The sequence below is a fragment of the Cebus imitator genome, unplaced genomic scaffold (genome assembly GCF_001604975.1).
Source record: "Cebus imitator isolate Cc_AM_T3 unplaced genomic scaffold, Cebus_imitator-1.0 Scaffold179, whole genome shotgun sequence".
Classification (NCBI taxonomy): domain Eukaryota; kingdom Metazoa; phylum Chordata; class Mammalia; order Primates; family Cebidae; genus Cebus; species Cebus imitator.
The window spans coordinates 1,079,887-1,102,588 of record NW_016107494.1 but is presented as its reverse complement, the minus strand read 5'-3'; the positions used below and the strand labels follow the sequence as shown (position 1 = coordinate 1,102,588).

At 39.9% G+C, this 22,702-nt stretch overlaps 2 protein-coding genes across 6 annotated transcripts in view; both read right to left on the bottom strand.

The window, feature by feature from the left end:
* Positions 1-19,315, bottom strand: part of CLEC1A (C-type lectin domain family 1 member A) — a 26,196-nt gene extending 6,881 nt beyond the window's left edge. Inside the window, exons 1-3 of one of the 4 annotated variants that reach the window (XM_017545365.2) lie at positions 19,058-19,315; positions 8,336-8,434; positions 5,701-5,877 (exon numbers count right to left, since the gene is read on the bottom strand). In XM_017545365.2, coding sequence (XP_017400854.1) covers positions 5,701-5,877; positions 8,336-8,434; positions 19,058-19,172 — 391 coding nt within the window. In that variant the 5' untranslated portion in view covers positions 19,173-19,315. The other 3 variants (XM_017545366.2, XM_037744568.1, XM_037744566.1) reach the window with 3 other exon arrangements.
* The window catches only part of CLEC7A (C-type lectin domain containing 7A), a 38,638-nt gene continuing 21,843 nt past the window's right edge, over positions 5,908-22,702 (bottom strand). Inside the window, exon 6 of one of the 2 annotated variants that reach the window (XM_037744570.1) lies at positions 5,908-5,935. In XM_037744570.1, coding sequence (XP_037600498.1) covers positions 5,923-5,935 — 13 coding nt within the window. In that variant the 3' untranslated portion in view covers positions 5,908-5,922. Of the gene's footprint in view, positions 5,936-15,986 lie in introns of those variants that run through there. The other variant, XM_017545368.2, reaches the window with a different exon arrangement.

Below are 22,702 nucleotides of genomic sequence, written 5' to 3'. Positions count from 1 at the left end.
AAAAAAAAAAAAAAAAAAAAAAAAAAAAAATAGCACGTGAAAAGAATATCCAACTTCACAAAGCTGTTCATATGTACAGAAACTCCAACTGCATTGTGTTTAGAAAATAAAGTTTCTGTAATGCCCTTCCTCAAAATTATCTTATATAATAGTAAAATAAGTTTTAAAAAATACAATTATACCAATATGATGTGGAATCTTTTCTCACTCTAAACAAAGATAGATAAAATTTTAAAGAAAAAAAATACTGAGGCAAGCATGAAGTTAGAATGCTGAATCTCCATGTCACAAATGAAGTTGGGCATCCAGGCCACAGAAGTGTGGGTAGTGATAGCAAATATAGGAGCCAGGCCCTGAGTCATAGTTTCAATACCTATGTGGATACATGACCTTGGGTCATTTAGAGTTAGGAACCTGTAATCCAGTCTCTTGTGGGTTTGTAGTGGGGTGAGAACTTGAGTCATATCCATAACAATTTCTTTATTTTAAAAGCAATCTAGTTAACATGTTAAAATCTCACTGGCTAACACACTGGTAGGTATTATGTTATTGTTTACATCTTCTTGTAAATTTGAAATATTTCATAAAATAAAACAAAATGTTAAAAGAATAACTGAGAAGGATATTTTTATCATGACAAACTTGCTGTGGCACTCAGTAGCTTCTGCACTCTCTCAGACAGGTCTGCTTGCCTCAGAATTCTGCTAGGAGAAATATAACAAACCTGGATAGACTCAAGCACAAAGAAAAGGATCCTCAGACTTTCTAAAACACGGAAAAAGAATGGGAATGATGCTTACCTAAGAGAATTGCTGTAAAATGTAAATAAGGAAAACAGTCTGGTTCACACAGAGACTGACCCATACAAAGCACTCAATAAATGTCAGTTTCAACTGTGGTCCCCGTTGTTATGAGAATTTAGATGGGTAATACCTGCTTGGAGAGCTGTGCTGGAAAAGATTACGAAGCAGCATCTGGACTCAGCAAGGAGAATCTTGGTTCATTGTCATGTCTGCTCTGATTCAGTAAGTAGAAACTGTGTAACTGCAATTTTGGTACAGTGTATAAATACCTTATCCCCCCTCATGTATAATGTTTTCTTAAATACCTTCAATTTTCAGGTATAAGTGATCCTCTATGTGCCCTATGTAAAAGCAAGTCCCATACTCATATGGGAATTAATATAAAGAGAAATTTTCAATGAATGTTTAAGAGGAAGCAAGGGACAATTAGATTGAAAAGTGAGAGATTCAAGGACCAAGAGCCTTATGTGAAATAGGTAGTGATATGATGTAATTAAAGAGACAGAGATAGAGATACCTTTTTACATTCTTACCTTCAACTAACTAAATAGTTGATATAACATTACTTAAACCACTGGAGGATGAAAATGTAATACAGATCAGAAGAAATACATTTATCTATATATATACATATAGTTACAGGTATAGACATAGATGTAGATATAGATACATAAATACAAAGAGATTTACATATATCCTCCACTCTAGCCTGGGCGACAGAGTGAGACCCTGTTCCCCCACCTCTCTGTCTCCCAAATAATATGTATATTTTTAAAGAAGAAAATGTATATTTTGGGCCAGAAAAAAATGTGTGGACAGAAAATGGACTGTTCTCAAATGTTTTGTCCATGGCATATACACCTAGGAAAATTAAAATACCAACTAATTTCTAAACTGAACATGTACACTTTCTACGAACTTATTTTATCTATAAATTGCCAATTTTTGTATATGGTATAGCGCAATAAATATTTACAGGTATTTAGGATCAGTAAACAATAATGTTCATATTAGCAAGACCAATACGCTGAAGGGCATTCCATTTCATAAATACATGAAAACATGTCATCCAAAAAAGAAAAGCCTGATCATCTTTTTTTTTTCTTATACTCCTTTCTCTCTCTGTTTCTCCTTTATTTTTCTGTGCTTCAGACAAAAGGAATGTAAGTCTGTTTACATGTCTGGCCCAGAACTTTTTGCTCATATATTTAACTCCCCAAATAGCATTCCTGGTTTCCAATTTTCCCCTTGTAGCCAGAGAATTCTTCTTCCTTTCACTTGATTACACCTCGATGCTTCTAGTTGTGTTGTTCCCCAATTCTGGAGATGTTTTGGGATCTTTCATTTCTCACACATCCATTTATAGCCCATCATGTAATTACTTCCACAAACAATATCCTAGTTAGAGGTATCATCATGTTTCTCCTAGATTTTAGTGGTAGCTGTCTCTTATCTGATTTCTCTGTTGCTATTCTTTCCTCTTCCAATCTAGTTTTAACATAATTGCAGAGTAAGCCTTTAAAAACTTATGCCAGACAATGTATTTCCTCTGCTCAAGATCCCATAATTAATCCTCATCTTCTCAAAATAGTAGCCAAACTTTTGCAAAGGAACCTAATGCTGTACATCATCTCTACCTAGCCTCCTGTTAGTCTTCCACTCCAAGCACGTGGGCTCCTCATTCTTCCTTGAATATGCAGATACATTCACATTTTAAGCCTCTTGTGTTTCCTGCTTTACCCATGAGGCTTATTATTCCTCTCTATATGTACACGGCTAACTCCCTCAACTTTTCAAGTCTTTCTACCATATAGTCATCTTAATTAAAGATTTAGGACATCTCTACTTAAAGTAGCAACACAAACACACTACCCTTGAACTCCTTATCCCTCTTGCCTTGTTTACCTTCATTTCTCAAAGGATTGATTAATCTCTTATACATTTTATTTTGGTTGGCCAATCATTATTGTATACCTGGGACCTAGGGTTTCCCAGGCTGTGGGATTTTTAGTACTAAAACAGGGAACATTTGGGGCAGACTTGGAAATGCTGGTTGATATAGTTTGAACATTTGTCCCCTCCAAATCTCATATTGAAATTCGATCCTGGTGTTGGAGATGGGGCCTAATGGGAAGTGTCTCCGTCAAGGGAGCGGATCCCTTACGAACAGCTTGTTGAGCTCTCGCTACATTAGTCCTGGGAGAACTGATGGTTAAAAAGTGCCTGACACGTCCCTCCTCAGTCTCTTGTCTCCTGGACTCTTGCCATATTACCTGCTGCACTTTCCCCCATGTGTGGAAGCCACCTGAGGCTCTCAGAAGCAGCAGATGGTGGCACCACACTTCTTGGATAGCCTGTAGAATCATTAGCCAAATAAAACTCTTTTCTGTGTAAATTACCCAGGCTCAGGTACTCCTTTACAGCAACAGAAAGAGACAAAGACATTAGTTGTCTTTTTTAATGTTTTTCAATATACTTATTTCCACCACTCCACTAGAGTAAGTGGCCCATGAGAGTAGAAATCCTATGTGTTTTGTCAGACATGCATTAGCAGGCATTCAATAAATACTTCAACCATACTGGCAGTAATACTAAGTAAATGGATAGATAAACACCACTTCAGTGGGTGGGTGGGTGGGTGGATGGATGGATGGATCGATGGATGGATAATGCGTAAGATGAGGGTAAGAAATAAAAAGTAGCAGATTAAAACTGAGAACTAACATCTAACCAAAAATATTTAAGAACTTTTTATGAGAAGGATTAATACATTTGCATGCAGATTTTATATTTAAATTAAATATGATTTATTTGCATAGCTTCTTTTTATTTGTTTTTATATACCTAAATGAAAATTTGAAAGACAATTTGTGTTAGGAAAATCTGGATTACCTTTAAAAAAATTTTTGTGTGTGTGGCCGAGTGCAGTGGCTTATGCCTGTAATCTCGGCACTTTGGGCGGCCAACATGGGCAGGTCACTTGAGGCCAGGAGTTCAAGACCAGCCTGAGCAACATGGCAAAATCCCGTCTCTACTAAAAAAATACAAAAATTAGCCAGGTGTGGTGGTGCACGCCTATAATCCCAGCTACCCAAGAGGCTGAGATATGATAATTGCTGGAACCCAGGAGATGGAGACTGCAGTGAGCTGAGATCACGCCGCTGCACTTTAGGCTAGGCAACAGAGCGAAACTCTGTCTCAAAAAAAAAAAAAAATTGAGATGATGTCTTACTATGTTGCCTGGGCTGGTCTTGATCTCCTCAGTTCAAACAATTTTCCAGCCTCAGCCTGTCAGGTAGTGGATTATCTTTTTGAAGATATGACATCCAACAAAGAAAAGTATGCACACTGGGTTGTTAGAAAAATTAGTAAATAAGGGCCAGGTGTGGTGGTTCATTCCTATAATCCCAGCATTTTGGGAGGCCAAGCCAGGGGGATCACCTGACGTTGGGAATTTAAGACCAGCCTGCTCAACACAATGAAAACCCATCTCTACTAAAAATACAAAAAAAAAAAAAATTGTTGGGCATGGTTTTGTGCACCTGAATCCCAGCTACTTAGGAGGCTGAGGCAGGAGAATTGCTTGAATTTGGGAGGCATAAGTTGCACTGAGCTGAGATCATGTCACTGCCTTTCAGCCTCGGCAACAGAGTGAGATTCCATTTCAAAAAAAAAAAAAAAGAAAGAAAAAGAAAAATTAGTAAATAAGGACATTTATGAGGCTGGGCAAGGTGGCTTACACTGGTAATCCCAGCAATTTGTGGGGCTGGGGCAGGCAGATCACATGAGGTCAGGAGTTCAAGACCAGCCTGACCAACCTCTGCTAAAAACACAAAATTAGCCGGGCATGGTGGTGCACGCCTATAATCCCAGCTACTCGGGAGGCCGAAGCAGGAGAATCACTTTAATCTAGGAGGCAGAAGTTGTGGTGAGCCGAGATTGTGCCATTACACTCCAGCATGGGCAACAAAAGCAAAATTCCATCTCAAAAATAAATAAATAAATAAATAAATAATAAGGACGTTATGACCATTGAAGTCATTAGTCATGTAGGAAAGAATCACTTAGAGAAGTGAAGGTGTGCATACTAATATTTTTTTCCAGGGTAACCACGCAATCAGGATTCCTGTTTCAAGAGGGAAGGTGAGAAGACTCTGCCCTCCTTTAGAGTTCCTAAAAGATAAATAAAAAGTGGGAACCTGAATATGGATGCCATTTCCCAAGTAAGCATGATAAAGAGAGCAGCAAAGAGAGCTGACTTGAATAAAGTAGATTATCACAAAACCTGAAAAGAACAGGAGAATGGGAATACACACACACACACACACACACACACACACACACACACACACTCTGAAGTGATGCTCCTAGACTTCTCAGCAGTATTTTCATCCATGGTAGTTCACCTACTACTGGTACTGTCATCATCTGTAGTCCTTGTTAAAATACATATTTTAGTTATCCTGAATTAAAATAACTGGAATTTGATGCAGGTTATCTGCATTTTTGGACCACTCCCTGTGTGATTTTTAAGATTTGAGAACTATAGTTATGAGTTTGCTTACTTCTTGCTAGGAAAGAATTTGTAAGAACATTTGCTGAGGTAGACCGAGACCCAACCCTGTATTTTCTTTACTCATAGTGTTATTTTGGTTATTCCTAGGTAATTGTTTTATTGCTTTAAATGCCTGCATTTGAAGAGTCCCTTGATGTATGGTCTCACAGACACATATGAATCACATGATCCCAACAATTGATCATAATCAGGAAGCCCAAACCCTTTATTCAGTTTGCCAGACCTCTATTTAAATAATATTTGACTCTCACTTTCACTGGTGGGAAATCCATCTCTTTATTGCCAAATAGCATGGGGATACAGTGACCAGGGCACACTTACCTCCAGCTTTGTTATAGAGCTCACGACAGAGTTTTTTAGCCACATGCTGCAGACTTTCTGCAAGCTTCGTGTTCTGGACTTGAAGAGATTGAAACTGTCGGGAGATATTTCCGAATCTTTCTTCCATATGGGAAATGGTGGCTTGATGAGTATTGGAGAGCTGGTAGTACTGAAAAACTAACCCAAATGACCAAGTCAAACTGGACAGCTTATTTCTATGCTTTATTTCCATTTTCTGCATATGGGGAAGACAAAACAGTATATCTTTTAGTAGTCTCTCAGGCTCTGAGATCTCATATGGCCTATATTCAAGGTTGGACTCCAATACATATATGAGAAGTTGTATCACCTTGGGCAAATTAATTTCTTTAAGTCTGTCTGAAAATGTGAAGTCATAGGAGAAAACGGCAGACAAGAGGGCTAAGGTGCAGCTCCCACTTGGACAACAGAACAGCATGAGGAGACTCATTCTGTGAACTTCTCCTCTAGGAACCACCTCAGGAACATACCAAGAAAGCTTAATGAATTCACAGATCCTTTGAAAGACACAACTCAGTACTGAAATTTCTGCAAGACAGCCAAAAATGTGTGAGTGGGGGGAACACCTACCTCTGAACACACATCCATACTGGGGAACCTGAAAATCTGGGTTACAGGAGAAGGATTTAATCTTAACTGAAGCAGAAATGGGTGTAGGGAGCCATGCAGAATATAAAAGGAGAAGAAGCAGAGGGAAGAGTTCTGTAGGCACTCCCGTTTTCCAGCTCAAGCCCCAGGAAGCCATCCCTGACTTTGTCTCACAGGGGTCTTTGGATAAGGCAACCAGTGGAATTAAAGAGGAATCACAGAGCGAAAGAAGCTAATGAATTCTGTAATAGTTTCAACTAGATACAAATTTTCTTAAGCAGAATTCAGGGGGCAAAGAGGAACTGCTATAGATATCAACAGAGGAACTGATGGATGCTGTGGGAAGGTGGGGAGGGGTGTGGCCTGAAAGCCTGCTGGTTTTCTCAGTGGAGAGGCTTGTAGCCTGGGGCAAGCTCAGAGCCCCTGGCATGGGCTGCCAGGATATAAACTCAGTGTTGTTGGTAGGACATGAGACGAGCAAGATTTGCCTCACCAGCTATGTGGGAGCTGGGTAAGGCCTATCACTGCCAGCTTTCTCCCACTTCCCTGGCGACCTGTATGACACAGCAGAGGCAGCCGTAATACCCTGAGAATCAACCCCTATCCCCCACAGCATTCATGGCAATCCCCGACCAAGGAGAGTGTGAGCTTAGACCTGCCTAACCCTGACCCCATGTGATGTTTTTTCTCCCCCCACCCTGGTAGCCAAACACAAAAGACATAAACGCTTTGGAGCTGTATGGCCTGTCCATCACCTGAGAAACCTAAATACTTATCCTGGCCAATTTACAGCAAGCTTATATGCCCTGTCTACTACTGCAGCTGGTGCTCTCTTTAAAGCACCGTCTCCTGGCTGGAGGCCAACCAACTCAAGCCATTACAGTAACTCATGACAGAATAACCCTGCTCCCAGGAGGGAGAAGACAACAGCTAATTCCACTGCAGCAACATCCTGGCTAACCAGAGGTCCTGAGTGTGTCCATCTGACAACTTCACTGAGAGCATAACCAGCATTCTAGAAAACCAGCACACGAAACACATCTATAACCAAGGACTCTCACAGTCACTTCACCTCCTTGCCAGCTTCACCACAGCAGTGCTGGTATCCACAGATAGGAGACTTGGAGATGGATCATATCACAAGACTCTGCAGACATTCTCCAGCACCAGCCTAGAGCCTGGTGACACCACTGGGTGGCTACACCCAGAAGAGAAATAACAATCACTCCTTTGGCTCTAAGGAAGCCTTATACCTAGGGGAAGGGGGAGAGCACAACATCAAGGGATCACCCCATGGGATGAAAGAATCTGAATGGCAGCCCGTGTGTTCCAGATCTTTTCACTGAAATACCCAATATACCCAAATGAGAAGGAAGCAGAAAAGTAATTCTGGTAATATGACAAAACAGCGTTCTGTAACACCACCAAAAGATAACACTAGCTCCCCGGCAATGAATCCAAACCAAGAAGAAATCTCTGAAAGGCCAGATAAAGAATTCAGAAGGTTCATTATTAAGTTACTCAAGGAGATACCAGAGAAAGGTGAAAAATAACTTCAAGAAACCTATTTATGGATCTTTCTTTTTCTCTTTTCTTCTTCCTTCCCAGACCAATTTTTGTTTTTAGTTCTGCTAATGTAATGTATTATATTTATTGACTTGCGTGCATTAAGCCATCCCTGCATCCCTGGGATGAAACCCATTTTATCGCGGGGTATTATCTTTTTGATACAATGTTGGATTCAGTTAGCTAGTCTTTTGTTCACAATTTTTACATCAATGTTCATTTCTTATCTCAAACAGAATGTTTAATTCTAGTTGGCTACCGATTGTTGTATTTTAATTCTTCCATTATTCACCATTTAAATAGTTGCCATTCAAAAAAAAGATACACTGAGTTTTCCAAAGGCTACAGAATTAAAGTTTAAAAAACAAATCTATAACAAGCGTTCTCATCCTAGACAAACCTTGGAACCAGGATCCTCCCCCAGGTCAGAGCTCAGACTTACACAAAAGCCCTAGGGCTGCCAGCCCTATCAGCAGCACCAAGCACAAAGTCAGCAGGATCAGGGCCACTGGTCGCCATGCTGAAGAGGGAGCCCTGTGCCCTGCAGGGAACAGAAGAGAAAGCAGCGTTTGGCTTTTTCTTCCTCTTGCATCTAAGTCAATAGCATGTAAGGGAGAGGAGTTGATTCTGCACAGGAACAAATTATGCTGGACTACAATAACCAGGGCCACAGAATAACTTGCTGTCTGTCCTCAGAAACATCATCATAAGGCTCAATGAGAGCCTCACTTAGCGCAGCCAGATTCTCACAAGCCCCACCCATTTGCATCCACCCCTCAAGTCTTATTTGCACTGAATTACATTATGCATTATCATTATCTTCACATGGTTGTTTGTACAACCTTTTGCTTGTCAAAATTCTAATTATGAAAGAGCCTGAGAATCTCTGAGAATCAAGGGACAACTTTTTACATAATCAGGGGAAAGATGAAATTAATTTGTTGTTACTTTTGAAAAACATCTCCCTCCTCCCAAGTTCTATATACGTTTTTTCCAAAATGCAAATTGCATGTTAGTAATGGGAAGTAATAATTTTACTGTTTCTCTGTGGAATTGCTTCATTGAATGTCCCATTTTTGTAAGGATATTGTTTGTTCATTCATTCAATTTATATTTTTTCAAAAATAGATTATAAAGATACATGATCATCAATTTCTGAAAGATGAATCCAAGCTATTTTTGCAGCAGTTAAATAATTTTTTAAACTGTGGCAAACGTGTTCCTTACCCTTCATTCCCATAAGTTTGACTAGTAATTACAGAGGTTTTACTGTAAGTCATGAGTAGACCCCTCACCCTAGTGAGGTCGCCTGTCTGGGTCTGAATGACCTAACATATCTAACAGGGAAGATTCTCAGTCAGGTGCATCTAGCGTTGTGCTAGAAATGAAACAAAGGGAGAGTGAAACCCTCAAACTCCGATCTCTTTGTAACCCGTTAGTTCACTTCATTGAGAATTCAAGTCACTCTCTGAAACAGAAAGAGATCAGAGGGTTTTTTTGAAAGGAAAATTCTTTTTCATCTAGCAAGGCCCTCTACATAATACATTCTAGGCACAGAGATTTTCCAGGATGGAGTGCAGTGGCGCGATCTCAGCTCAAGGCAACATTTGCTGCCCAGGCTCAAGCAATCCTCCCACATCAGCCTCCTGAGTAGCTGGAACCACAGGCATGTGCCACCACGCCTGGCTAAATTTCTTTTCTACACTTTTTTTAGAGATGGGGTTTCACCATGTTGCCCAGGCTGTTCTCTGACTCCTGAGCTCAAGCGATCCGCCTGCCTCACCTTCCAAAGTGCTGGGATTACAGGCACGAGCCGCTGCACGCAACCAATTCTAGGTAAAGAGATATATTTGAACATTGTTTCCCAATGGGGAATGATAACTAGTAAAGAATATACAAATAGACAATATGATTACTATCCTCTGGAACTTAAATCTAGTAGGGAAATCAAGTTAAAGTCTCAGAGTAGACATACTGATATATTTTTAAATGGGAATCTTATTCTTTCTTAGCAGTCATCTCCTTCATAAATAGCTTGCATTACATTTAGAATAAAATCCAAATCCCTTTTCACAGACTGCTTTTTAAAATTAAAAAAAGGCAATTTTATTATGGTACTTTCCTACTTAAAAACTTTAAAAGCTTTATTGCACTTAAAATTAAATCCTGCAATAGTCATTGAGGCCTTCCTTAGCCCTTTCATCCCTTTCTGAGCTATTTTCCTCTCACTCACATGTACTACTCACAATGGCCTTCCGTTTAGTCCTTGATCTGATCATGATGAAGCTTGACCCTAAGCAAATTGTATCAGCCCTCCTTCTGCCTCTGCATTAAACTTCAGTTTCAATGGCACGTCCTTGGAAGAGGCCCACTAGTCCATCGCTAGCGCATATCACTCACTCTGTGCTAGGTAACATTTTCATGACGTTTCTTTCTTTTTCTCTGTCTCCTTTCTCCCCATCTAACATTCCATTAAATCAATGATCTTGTCTATTTGTCAACTAGTGTATTTCCACTACTGAAAGTAGTGCCTGGCACATAAGGGCTGAGTAAATCTTTTGACAGTTTAAATAATCAAAAAATGAAATTATAAAAAATTAATATGACTTAAACTATCTAAGTTTTATAAGTGGGTTCTCCCATGTTAAGTTTTACAGGTTTTCTTTGAATCTAAATCTATTGACTTTTCAGCAATATTTATGTCAGCAGAAAACAGACTCAGCTAAATACATCTCCCAGCCATGTTGGTTTCTATACACTGACTTTTGTGAGATTCTATATCATGAACAAATCTGAGGGAAATTTGCTTCCTCCCCTTGGTTTCCTTCAGTTAACTAAGCTATGTGATTTAGTCTTAGTTTTTCTGGAAAAGGATGGTTTTCTCGCAGTATTGACTGTAAAAATATTTCAGATCAGCAGAACATTAAAAAAAAAAAAAAAAGAAAAAAAAGAAAACAAGATTAGAGACAGAATATAGTTTGGGTTAATCATCCTCTCCAAAACCCTGTATTTGTAAACTTCCATATGGTCCAAGAAAGTTAACCATATGGATGTTTCTAAAATCCATAGTTAAAAGTGCATGTGTGAGCCCACCGCCATGGTGATTTTATTTTTCCACAACCTCTTATTACCATTAAGTATATTGTATATCTTATTTCATTTGGCTTCTATCTGTCTTACTCCAGAAAAAATTTAGCTCCTTCTTGGAAAATATTATCTATCTAGCCACTATTGTAACCCAGTTCCTAGAGCAGTAGTTGAAATAAACTCAACTAAATTTAAATGAATGAATGAATGAATAGGTCCGTTATATACAAATATCTGTGTTATATGCCTACCTATCCCTACTCAAACATAGTTACATTAATACATATCTCATGATAATTTTTTAAATCCTGTTACTTCTTATAATTAATATTTGTCCAGCTGAAATTAGACATAAGAAGTAAAGACATCCAGGGGCAATGGTTCATGCCTGTAATCCCAGCCCTCTGGGAGGCCAAGGCAGGCAAATCAAACTCAAGTCAGGAGTTTGAGACCAGCCTGATCCACATGGTGAAACCTTGTCTCTACTAAAAATAAAAACAAAAAATTAGGTGGGCGTGCCTATAATTCCAGCTACTCTGGAGGCTGAGGCAGGAGAATTGCTTAAACCCAGGAGATAGAGGTTGCAGTGAGCCGACACAGAGCCACTGCACTCCAGCCTGGGTGACAGAGTGAGACTCCGTCTAAAAAAAAAAAAAAAAAAAAATAGGCCGGGTGTGGTGGTTCAAGCCTGTAATCTCAGCACTTTGGGAGGCCAAGATGGGTGGATCATGAGGTGTGGTGATCAAGACCATCCTGGCCAACATGGTGAAACCGCATCTCTACTAAAAATACAAAAAATTAGCTGGGCATGGTGGTGCATGCCTGTAATCCCAGTTACTTGGGAGGCTGAGGCAGGAGAATCGCTTGAACCAGGGAGTCGCAGGTTGCAATGAGCTAAGATCCGCCACTGCACTCCAGCCTGGGTGACAGGGCAAGACTCTGTCTCAAAAAAAAAAAAAAAGTTTCAAGAAGTAAAGGAAAAGAACTCTGACAGTCAACCAAATTGTTTTTCTTCATAAATCTGTTTTCTACCAGGCACAGTGGCTTAGGCCTGTAATCCCATCACTTTGGGATTCCCAACTAAAGCAGGAGGATTGCTTCAAGCCAGCAGTTCGAGACCAGCCTGAGCAAAATAGTGAGATCCCATCTCTACAAAAAATTTAAAAAATTCATCAGCCATGGTGGCACACACCTGTAGTCACAGCTACTCAGAAGGCTGAGGTAGGAGGATTGTTTGAGCCAGGGAGGTCAAGGCTGCAGTGAGTCATGATCGTGCCACTGTACTCCAGCCTGGGTGACAGAGCAAGATCCTCTCTCAAAAGTAGTAAATAAATGAAATGAAATAAATAAAACAAAATAAAATAAATCTGCTTTCCTTTGCATAATATCGAGGGCATGGGAGGTGTTGTTTTTCTGCCCAAAGGAACAAAAACAGTGAACTTAAATTCCTACTGTGAAGTGAGGGCCTGGACTTTAGAAATCAGAACATCTTTCAATAATAATTATATTCATGAAAAGAAAAAAAAATACATGACCCTTCTTAAAATTGTCTCTAGGGCAGAAAAAAAAAAGTGGTATGTCTTCTGCTTTAAAATCTCTTCTAAGAAATCCTCTTTTTCTGATAAAATTTCACATTTTGAAATTTTTCTTCTCTTCCCATCTCTCTCTCACTCTCTCACTTGCTTTCCCTGTCTCTCTCTTTAATACTCTGCATCTAATCATTCTATACAAAGACACAGAGAAACACAATGCTGGGGAGTTCATCTCCCAGGAAACCAAGCTCCCGTGATAGAAAGTCCATGAAGTTGAAAGTTTCACTTTTTCTTTTTCTTTGATGCTATTTTTCCCTCTAGATGTTTTTCTTCTAACTGAGAGTCTAATGTTTCTGAGTTTTATTCCAAGTGCCCTAATCATACCGAAGTCTCTCTCCAGGGATCACCCTCACCCTAACATAAGGCAGATTTTCACAAAAATAAGATGCCTGGGAGGTCGCTTGAGTTTGGCTTGGCTTTATTGTGGTTTTATTTTCTGGAAGAGAACCCCTTTGCTGTTTCCTGAGCCATGTTTAGAAAGAGGTGTGGACAGGCCAAGGAATGATATAAACAACCCTAGGAATAATAAGATATATATAGGGAAAAAAAAACTTTCCTGTATCCTCTTACTATAACCATACTATAAAAGGCCTCAGTGTCAGGGTCAGATTTTGTATACCGATTCCTGTGTAATTATATGAAACTTTGTGGGTGGAGAGCTGTCAGACTTAACCAGTTACTCTTCATCAGGCATCAGCGAGGGAAAACTTTGTTGTCCACCCAAGAAACTAAGCTGCCATTACCATACACAGTTTATTAGTATACTTATGAAATACAAAAGGTCTTAAAAGTTGAAAAAGACACAGAGAGTTTAAATAATGTGCATGTTACAAACTAGTTGCAGAGCTAAGATTAAATCATTATGCTTAATGCTATACTTCACATACTTTTCCATGAGCCAGTCGGGAGTCACAGAGACACGAAGGCAAAACTGATGGCCATGTACATAATATTTCAGAAAGCACTTCTTTGATCTCTTTGTATTTTGAAGTGTAAATGTCTTTGTTTCCTTAATCCTCACATATAGCACATAGGAAACCTCTTCATGGGAAACTGAGTTCATGGGCTGAGTCTGCTTTTCTGTGTTCATGTAAATTCAGGTTTCCTTTCTACTATAAATCTATTTCAAATATTGCTATTTTCATACTCTCTAAATGAAAGTGGGTGTTGTCCTTCTAATTATTTGAAAATAGTATACATCTAAGAATATATTAGCTATTTCTAGACTATCATTGAGTTTCCAATTCACAGTATTTAGAAACTTAATTATATTTTTCCTCTTCAGTAAAATTTAGGTGACTGAATTTTATATCCATATCGACAGATATTGTTTATTGAAATATAATTCAAAAACAACATTTCCATTAATGATAATTGCTCAAATTTCTTGAATTACTCAGAAAAATGTCTTATACGAATGTTCTCATCTAGCCTCACAAACACCCTATAAGGTAGATATTATTGTCCCATTTTACAGGTGGGGAACTGAGGCCTAGGGAGTTTACACAGCTTATTTGGGAGCATACAGCTACTATTAGTAATAGTTACTAATAGAAACTATAAGTGTGTTATAGATACACTTTATTTCATTGGAAGCTTTCCAAATGTATTCATAAGGACAACCTTTTTTTCTTTTTTTTTTTTTTTCCTTTTCTTTTCAGACAGAATTTTGCTCTTGTTGCCCAGGCTGGAGTGCAAGGGCATGATCTTGGCTCACAGCAGCCTCTGCCTCCCGGGTTCAAGCGATTATCCTGCCTCAGCCTCCCGAGAGGCTGGAATTACAGGCATGCACTACCACACCCAGCTAATTTTGTATTTTTAGTAGAGATGGTTTCTCCATGTTGGTTAGGCTGGTTTCAAACCCTCAACCTCAGGTGATCCACCTGCCTCAACCTCCCAAAGTGCTGGGATTATAGGCGTGAGCCACCATGCCTGGCCTAGGACAACTATTTTTAACCTTTACAAAAACTGAATTACCGTTCAGGTGTGGTGGCTCACACCTGTAATCCCAGCACTTTGGGGAGGCCAAGGCAGGCAGATCACGAGGTCAGGAGATCAAGACCATGCTGGCCAACATGGTGAAACCTCATCTCTCCTAAAATATAAAAAATTAGCCGGGCATGGTGGCCCGAGCCTGTAGTCCCAGCTACTCTGGAGACTAAGGCAGGGGAATCACTTGAACCCGGGAGGCAGAGGTTGCAGTGAGCCAAGATTGTACCACTGCACTCCAGCCTGGTGATAGAGCAAGACTACATCTCAAAAAAAAAAAAAAAAAAAAAAATCCCACATCTTAAAAAATAATTCTTAAAATTTTTCACTTAACCCTATAGTACCTCAGCAATAACCCATTTTATCTTCAAAAAAAGAGAGAAAGAAAAAGAGAAAATGACTTAAATTATTTATTTTACCATTTAACCATCAGTTCCTTTTCAAACCACTGCTATCAAAACTAAATAGTTTCCTCCTTATTACTAAATTGTTAATCATTTTCAGTCTTCCCTTTACTTAAACTCTCTGCAGTATTTGTTGTTCGTTGTTTTTTAAAACTCACAGTTACTATCATTGACATTTTCATTACTCTCGAATTTATTGTCTCTTCTATTACTTGAATTTTCCATTGCTTTTGCATTTTTTGTCTCTTGACACCCTTGATGCCTCTGTCCGAGATTCCTGCTCCCACCCACTCTCTGATATTTATCCCTGGTAGCTCCTTTTGGAATCTTTCATTCCTCGTGCTCCTCAGGTGTTGATACTCTCTCAGCTTCTCTCTTTTACATTCTGCTGTTCATTCATCTTTCCATTTCACATTCCTCCCTCAGTGGTCCCACTCACTGCCATCCATTTTAGTTACTATCCATTTATTTTACTTAATGACTTAGGTACCTCGCTTACTTTATTTATTTCGTTATTATGCCAATAATTCCCACATGTACATATACAGGTGTGTTTGGACAGCTCCAAATGCATGTCCCTCCTTCTACAGGCCCCTTAAACTCAACCTGAATTCATCACCTTTCCTGTCCCTTCTGCAGTTTCGGTCTCAGTGAGCAGCGGCACCATCCACATTACATCAGACAGAACCTAGTCAACCTACCACCAAGTGCCTTTTCCTTGTCTCCTCACATGTAACCAGTCACTAATTATCTAAACTCCATTACCTCAACATTTTTCATCTCTCATTCTTTTTCCTCATTTTTACCATGCTGCCTCAGTTCATGTTCCCATTACCTCAACATCGTTCATCTCTGATTCTTTTTCCTCATTTTTACCATGCTGCCTCAGTTCATGTTCCCATTACCTCAACATTTTTCAACTCTCATTCTTTTTCCTCATTTTTAACATGCTGCCTCAGTTCATGTTCCCATTACCTCAACATCGTTTATCTCTGATTCTTTTTCCTCATTTTTACCATGCTGCCTCAGTTCATGTTCCCATCACCTCAACATCGTTCATCTCTGATTCTTTTTCCTCATTTTTACCATGCTGCCACAGTTCATGTTCTTCTACTCTTGTCCTAGACTAGTGAAAAAATTCTGTATTGGCTATCCAGTTTCATATGCCTTCAACCTGTCCTTGCCATTGCAGCCTAGATGGTCTTCCCAAAATGCAAAATGCTGTTTCTCCCTATCTAAATCCCGCATTGACCTCATTTCAACTATTGATAGAATTAAAATACACCAGCATGCCCTAAAAGGCCTCCTTAACTTGCAGGCTTACCCCTTGCCAAGTTTCCCTTCTCCAACTCTACACCTAAGCTGCACATATTGCTTATAGTTCTCTAAAACTACAAAGCTATTGAAAACCCTCATAGCTTTCCCTTCATGTGTCTTTCTGAATGTAGTGTCCCCAGCCTCTCAAACACTTTCACTCCTGATGCCTTATTATGTGAAATATGTTAAAATTAACTCAACTCTCCACATCACTCCTTCTGTTAAGTCTTTCCTGAGCTCCTCTACTTAATTAGGTAGATATAAGCAAGCTCTAGGCTATACCATACATGCTGCTGCCATAACACCTTATTATACTTTACCTTAGTTGAGAATTGTATTAGGCTTTCAATTTCCTTATGAACAGGGACCATATCACATTGGACATCAATACTCAGTACTAGGATAACTTGACCCCACACATAAGTTTGTGAAAAATGCATGAGGGTGTTGTCTTTCATTTTTACTAGCTTAATTGTTTGGCATTTTAAAACACAAACATAGTTGTTATGTCAAGTGTTATTGACAAAATAAACATCTAGAAATTAAATGAATGTGTGTGCTTTATTTCTATTAATTCTACAAAATAAAAGTTGCCAGCTCTGAATGGTGTCACAGCATTATGCTGAATCTGAATCCTCCACGTTGCCAAAAAATTCTGACTGATTTCTGCTCTGTTATTTTTTATCAGCAAAGGTATATCAGATATGTTTACATGAGAAATAATTATACTTCTATGATGACATTCCTCTAAATGTTTGCCTTACCAATAAAAGATGAAAACAAGATATCATATATGTAGGGTAAGATAACTATTTCCAGATGTTTCCCTCCAAGATAATTCTTTCCATTTCTTGCAAAGAGGCCCCCAGATGTTGCAGCTAGTGCTTTATCTTGCTCCACCTCCCTCTCTACCCTTCAAGCTCAGCAGAACTTATTTGTACATGCTGTTCTTGATTATGCTGATCACTAGTCCTAGAGACAGCTCCTGGCTCCAGTCAGAGGTGGAAAATGAAGTTATAGACAAGACACTCAAAACCACAGCCCTAAAAATGGACTCTTCATAATATTTTTTGGAGGAAAACACTTTGTATCGTATTTATATATATAAATATATATATCTCCTGTGGCTACGGAAATTGACATTCCTACTTTTGTGACTTAGCTTCGTGTCAAAGAGGTTGGAAATCCCCAATGTCCCCTAACAGCTTACCGGATAGTTTAGTTAAAAAAAAAAAAAAAAAGCCACATCAGTGGGTCTCAGGTGGAGGATCATTTAATAAATAGAAAGTGAATAGAGAGTTTAGTAGGAGAAAGAAAGGAAAACTAAAAGTTATCTGATAAAAAAATAAGGAAGAGAACATTTTTGAAAAAAAAAAAATAAGGTATATCCAGATTTACAAAGGTGAAGAAAATGGTGATATAGTCAGAAGGGAAAGGACATACTGAAATACAGGCACTGAATAAATGTCTGTTCAATCTGATACAGACTGACAGAAAACTGCTGAAAGGAGCGCTTTAGGAATTCTCAAGAAATGGAACGTTGAAAGGAATTCTACATTTCTGGAGTGTCTGTAATATATCAAGTATTTCACATAATTCATCATTCTCAGTACTCAGGACCACCTTGTAAAGGAAGTTTTATTACTTCTGTTTAATATTAATTAAAGTTAATATAAACGAACATACCTAAAGAATTTAAAACACTGACAGCACATAATGAGTCCTGTATACATGTTTGTGGCCATTAATATTTTATAAATAAGGACTATGATGCCACCAGGATACATGAATAACGCCTCCAAAGTTACACAGAAGGTAAGTGGTGTACCTGGGTTAGGACCTAGAATCTAGTCGTGCCATGTGAGTCCTTTTCACTAGAACTTAAGTCATATTTTAGCTTTAGACTGGCTGAGTGGCCCAGGAAATAAAATCCTTCTCTAAGTGTGTGAATTATGGAACTGAATAGAACTGAAAAAAAAAATCACTACTATGTCATAGGGGGAGTAATTGGAAATAAAATTATAGGATAGAAGCAAAATATAACTAACATTAAATATTTTCATAATTTGATTCAATCTTCTCCACAATATTCTGAAATCAATACAGTAAAAGGGGATAGGGACTGGACATAATGGAATTTGATGCCATTATTTAAACTATTGTATCACAGACGTCCAGAGGTAAAGGAACCTTAGAAAGCATTTGCTTTAATCATCCTTCATTTCACATATGATAAAACCAAACGTCTGATGTTGACATGACTCTCTTAAGGGCTCACAATTTCAAGAGGCAAAATTATTGTAACAGAAAACTAGGGTTAATTGGTATGCTTGAAAATCCCCCTCTAAAGCCATGACTTCAAAACCAGCAAAAATGTGGCTTTTATAAATCTAAATTTCCAGATCAGATGGTAAACAAAACAATACCTGACTTGTTTTAGGGAAGGTGGGAGAGAGAAAGGGCGTAGCTTTAATCGCACATAAAATTTCACTTTTGTATGCTATGCCTGCATGGAAAAAGCAACACATGCTCAACTGCAAACCACTAGGCTAGCAATAGAATTTCAGAAAAACAAACATCTGTATGTAGATTGGGTTTAAATTTCCAGATATTCACGTATAAGGCATTTTGTGGAAAGTGCACAGCTACACATCACTGTAAATCACAACAACATTTCTTCTTTTTTCTCTATTTTGTACATTTCTAGGAAGGATAGCTCATCTCGCACGTTTTGCAAAGGGGTCTGGTCTATTCGGACCCGAGGAGGCAGAGTACCTGTGCAGCGGGGCTCCGGCCGCCGGGTTGTGGCAGAGGCTTGAGAATACAGGCTCATGGTGGTGTCCTCATCATCATCCAGCATGTCCCTCGTGCTGCTGTACTTGGCCTGCATCTGGATTCCCGCAGCGGTGAGAGTGAAATATGGTGGGATTGCCCCGGGCCGCCTGGCTACTGTGAGCTAGTTCAGGAAGCAAGGCACTGAAAGGCATTCCTAATGTTCTTTCCGGGCAAGTAGCAGGGGAAGTCTCTGACTGCAGTTCCTGACTGGAGAGGCCCAGCCCCTCTCCTGTGAGCATGTACTCTGAATGCCAAATCAGTCAGGCTGAGGGGAAACAGCATGTGCTTTCCGTTTAGGCCGTCTCTGTCTCAACAGTTATCAAAAAGTTGGCCTTTCTCAGTCTCTTTTGTTTACCTGTTTGCACTTCTCATGGAACTACAGCGTAAAGAAGGCAGGTTCTTAGAACAGCACGGTGGTTCCTTCAGTCTGCAGAATAATAATATGTTGGGAGGACACACATCTCTGTTTCCTACCCATCCTTTAAGGAGTCGCTTAAGTTAACCTCTCCGTGCCTTTGTGAAAAGAGAAGAGCTTATAGGACCTAGCCCCTTCCTTTCTCCAAGAACAGAGTAGTGATCTCTCTTACAGTATCTGAACTTGATTTAACATTTTATAGCACATTTGGTACATTATGATCATGAGGAATTATACATTTTACTGGAAGTCATACAGAGTTTTCACCTGAAAGCACCAAAAACCAAATTAGGCTATAATAAACTATAAACATAAAATTCAAATCCTTAAGAAAAATTAGATGAAATAGTCTGCCCAAGTGAGAAAGAACCAGAAAACTAATTCTGTTAAAATGATAAATGGGGTTCTGTAACACCTCCCAAAAGATCACATTAGCTCTCTATCAATGAAGCCAAACCAAGATAAAATATTAGAAATACCAAATGAAGAATTCAGATTAAAAGTTACTCAAGGAGATACCGGAGAAAGGTGAAAACCAATATAAAGAAGTTTTTTAAAAATCATGTGTAAAATGCTCACTGTAAACTTTTTTCCAAGAAGCAATGCAGGAAGTGAACAGCAAAACTGAAAGGATCCACAGACTCTTTGAAAGAAGCAGCAGGCTGCAGCCTACTCTGTGAGCCAGGTGAAAAACCGTCAGCCCCCAGTGTGAGAGGTAAAGAGACTGGCTCCAGGATATATACTCCCACTGGGGAACCTGAAAGTCCAGGCCATGGGGGAAGGCCTTAACCCTTCGCAGCACTGGAACCCATTTAAGGAGCAGTGAGAAATATAAAGGTAAGAGCAGCAGCAGGAAGAGGCATTCCCAGTCTCCAGCATGAACCAAGGGAAGCTATTCCTTAGTATACCTCACAGAAAACCTCATGGAACTCAGCCAACTGGCTCAGGCAAGGGCTGTACGTTGAAAAAAGCTCCAAACTGAAATTCACAATATAACCTCAAGTGAAGATGAACTCCCTTGGTCAGAACCAGAAAGGTGAGTGGGAAGTGTGCTGCAGCATGAGTGCAGGATCCGGGTGCGAGCTTTGCGGGTGGACAGAGAGGGGCATGGCCTGAAAGGCAGCAGTTGCTGTCACCACAAAAGCTTATGGCCTCAGGCAGTTGTGAGCTCTGAGTGCAGACTGCCTGGAACATAGCTCACTGCTGCCAGCAGAGTACTGTAGGAGCCTGATCTGCCTTGCCAACTGTGTGGAATCTGGGTTAGGCTCACCGCTGCGTGCTACTCCGTGTGTAAACTCTTCTGTGCAGCAGAGGCAGCAATGCTCCCCTATGGAACATTACCCCAGTGGCCAGAGAACCAACTCCATCTCCAACAGGGGCCATTGCTTTCCATGCACATGGTGACTCAGAGTGCAGACCCACCTAACACAGCCCTCATCTGGCTTTGCCCCTCCACTCATCGTGGTAGCTTAATACAAAGGGTAGAAACCCTAGGGAGGTTTATCATACAGAGTTTTCACCTGAAAGCACCAAAAACCAAATTAGGCTATAATAAACTATAAACATTAAATTCAAATCCTTAAGAAGGAAAATAATTTTTTTAAAAAAAATCACACAATCAAATCAAAAATATATTTAAGAAACATTAGAGGAAATAGTCTACCCAAGTGAGAAAGAACCAGAAAACTAATTCTGTTCAAATGATAAATGGGATTCTGTAACACCTCCCAAAAGATCACATTAGCTGTCTAGCAATGAAGCCAAACCAAGATAAAATATTAGAAATACCAAATGAAGAATTCAGATTAAAAGTTACTCAAGGAGATACCAGAGAAAGGTGAAGAGAGCCAGACTACTGACCGTGAGCAACGTAAGGCAAGCACAAATCGCACTGCTACTGCCACACCTGGTACTCTTTTGCAAATGCCACCCTATAGCTGGAAGCCAGCCAACACAGTCCATTACAGCATCTGCAGGTGGAATAACACTGCACTCAGAAAAGAGAAAACTACTGTGTGACCTCAGCTATTACCACTGCCTGCACCACCCTGTCTAACCAGGACATCCTGAGACTGTCCACATGACTAGTTCATTACTACTTTAACTGGCATTCAAGAAAGACAACACACTAAAGTTATCTATAATCAAGAGTCTCACAGAGTCTATGTCACTCCTCTGGCACCCCCATCAGAGCTGGTAGTGATAACTGCTGCTCGGAGACTGGAGGACAGGTCACATCACTGGATCCTTAGCAGACATCCCCCAGCAATAGTATGGAGCCACTGAGTGGCTGGATCCAGAGGAACAGCAGCACTCATAGTAGTCTGTCTCTCAGGTACTCCTACTCCTAGGGGAAGGGAGAGTGCACCACATAAAGGGAACACTCTGTGTGACAAAAGAATCCAGATGGCAGGTCTTGAGGATCAGATTGTTCCACTGGTAGGAAGTTTCTTTCAATAGAGGCAGAATTGCAGGGCTGGGCTCAGCATGGAATGTCTATAGCTGTACCCCAACAGTCAGACAGCCCGGGTCTTATCAAGGATCTTGGAGAAGGGGACTTCCTACCTACCTCATCCTCCACTGCACACACAGCTGAGTCTTCTCCCACAAGAACTCGACATGGGTGCACCCATAGACAGACTTTCTAGAACACTTCAGGGTGACTGCGTCCCCACAGGAGAAGCAGCCTCCAGTTTCAGGCTCACATGAGAGGCAGAGTCACAATTCTTCTCTACTTGGAACATTACATTCTGACAGATGAAAAGAGAGGCCTGTGGATAGCTTCCCTGCTGACCTGGCAGAAGAGCTAAGGTAGCTACCACCCTGGTAAGACTTCAGTGTGTCTCACTGACAGCTCCCCAGCTCCCTCTGTCAAGGCTGGAACCTCTGCCCACCATCGGATACTGTGTTTACCCACTTGCTTTAGCCACAGTGGGTTCCTATCTAGGAACACCTCTCCTACTGGCCTGAAGCTTGAACCATCAGCCCAGTGAATAAAATACTAGGGAAGAGTAAATAAATTAAAAAGTGCATACCTCATTGGAGCGAGATAAGCTTCCAGAGACAGTAAGTTTTCTTGCACACCAAGCACATTATTACTATGACTAGCATCTGAGAAAGCCATCATACCAAGTCTCTCTATAACCAAGGAAATCATACAGAGTTTTCAC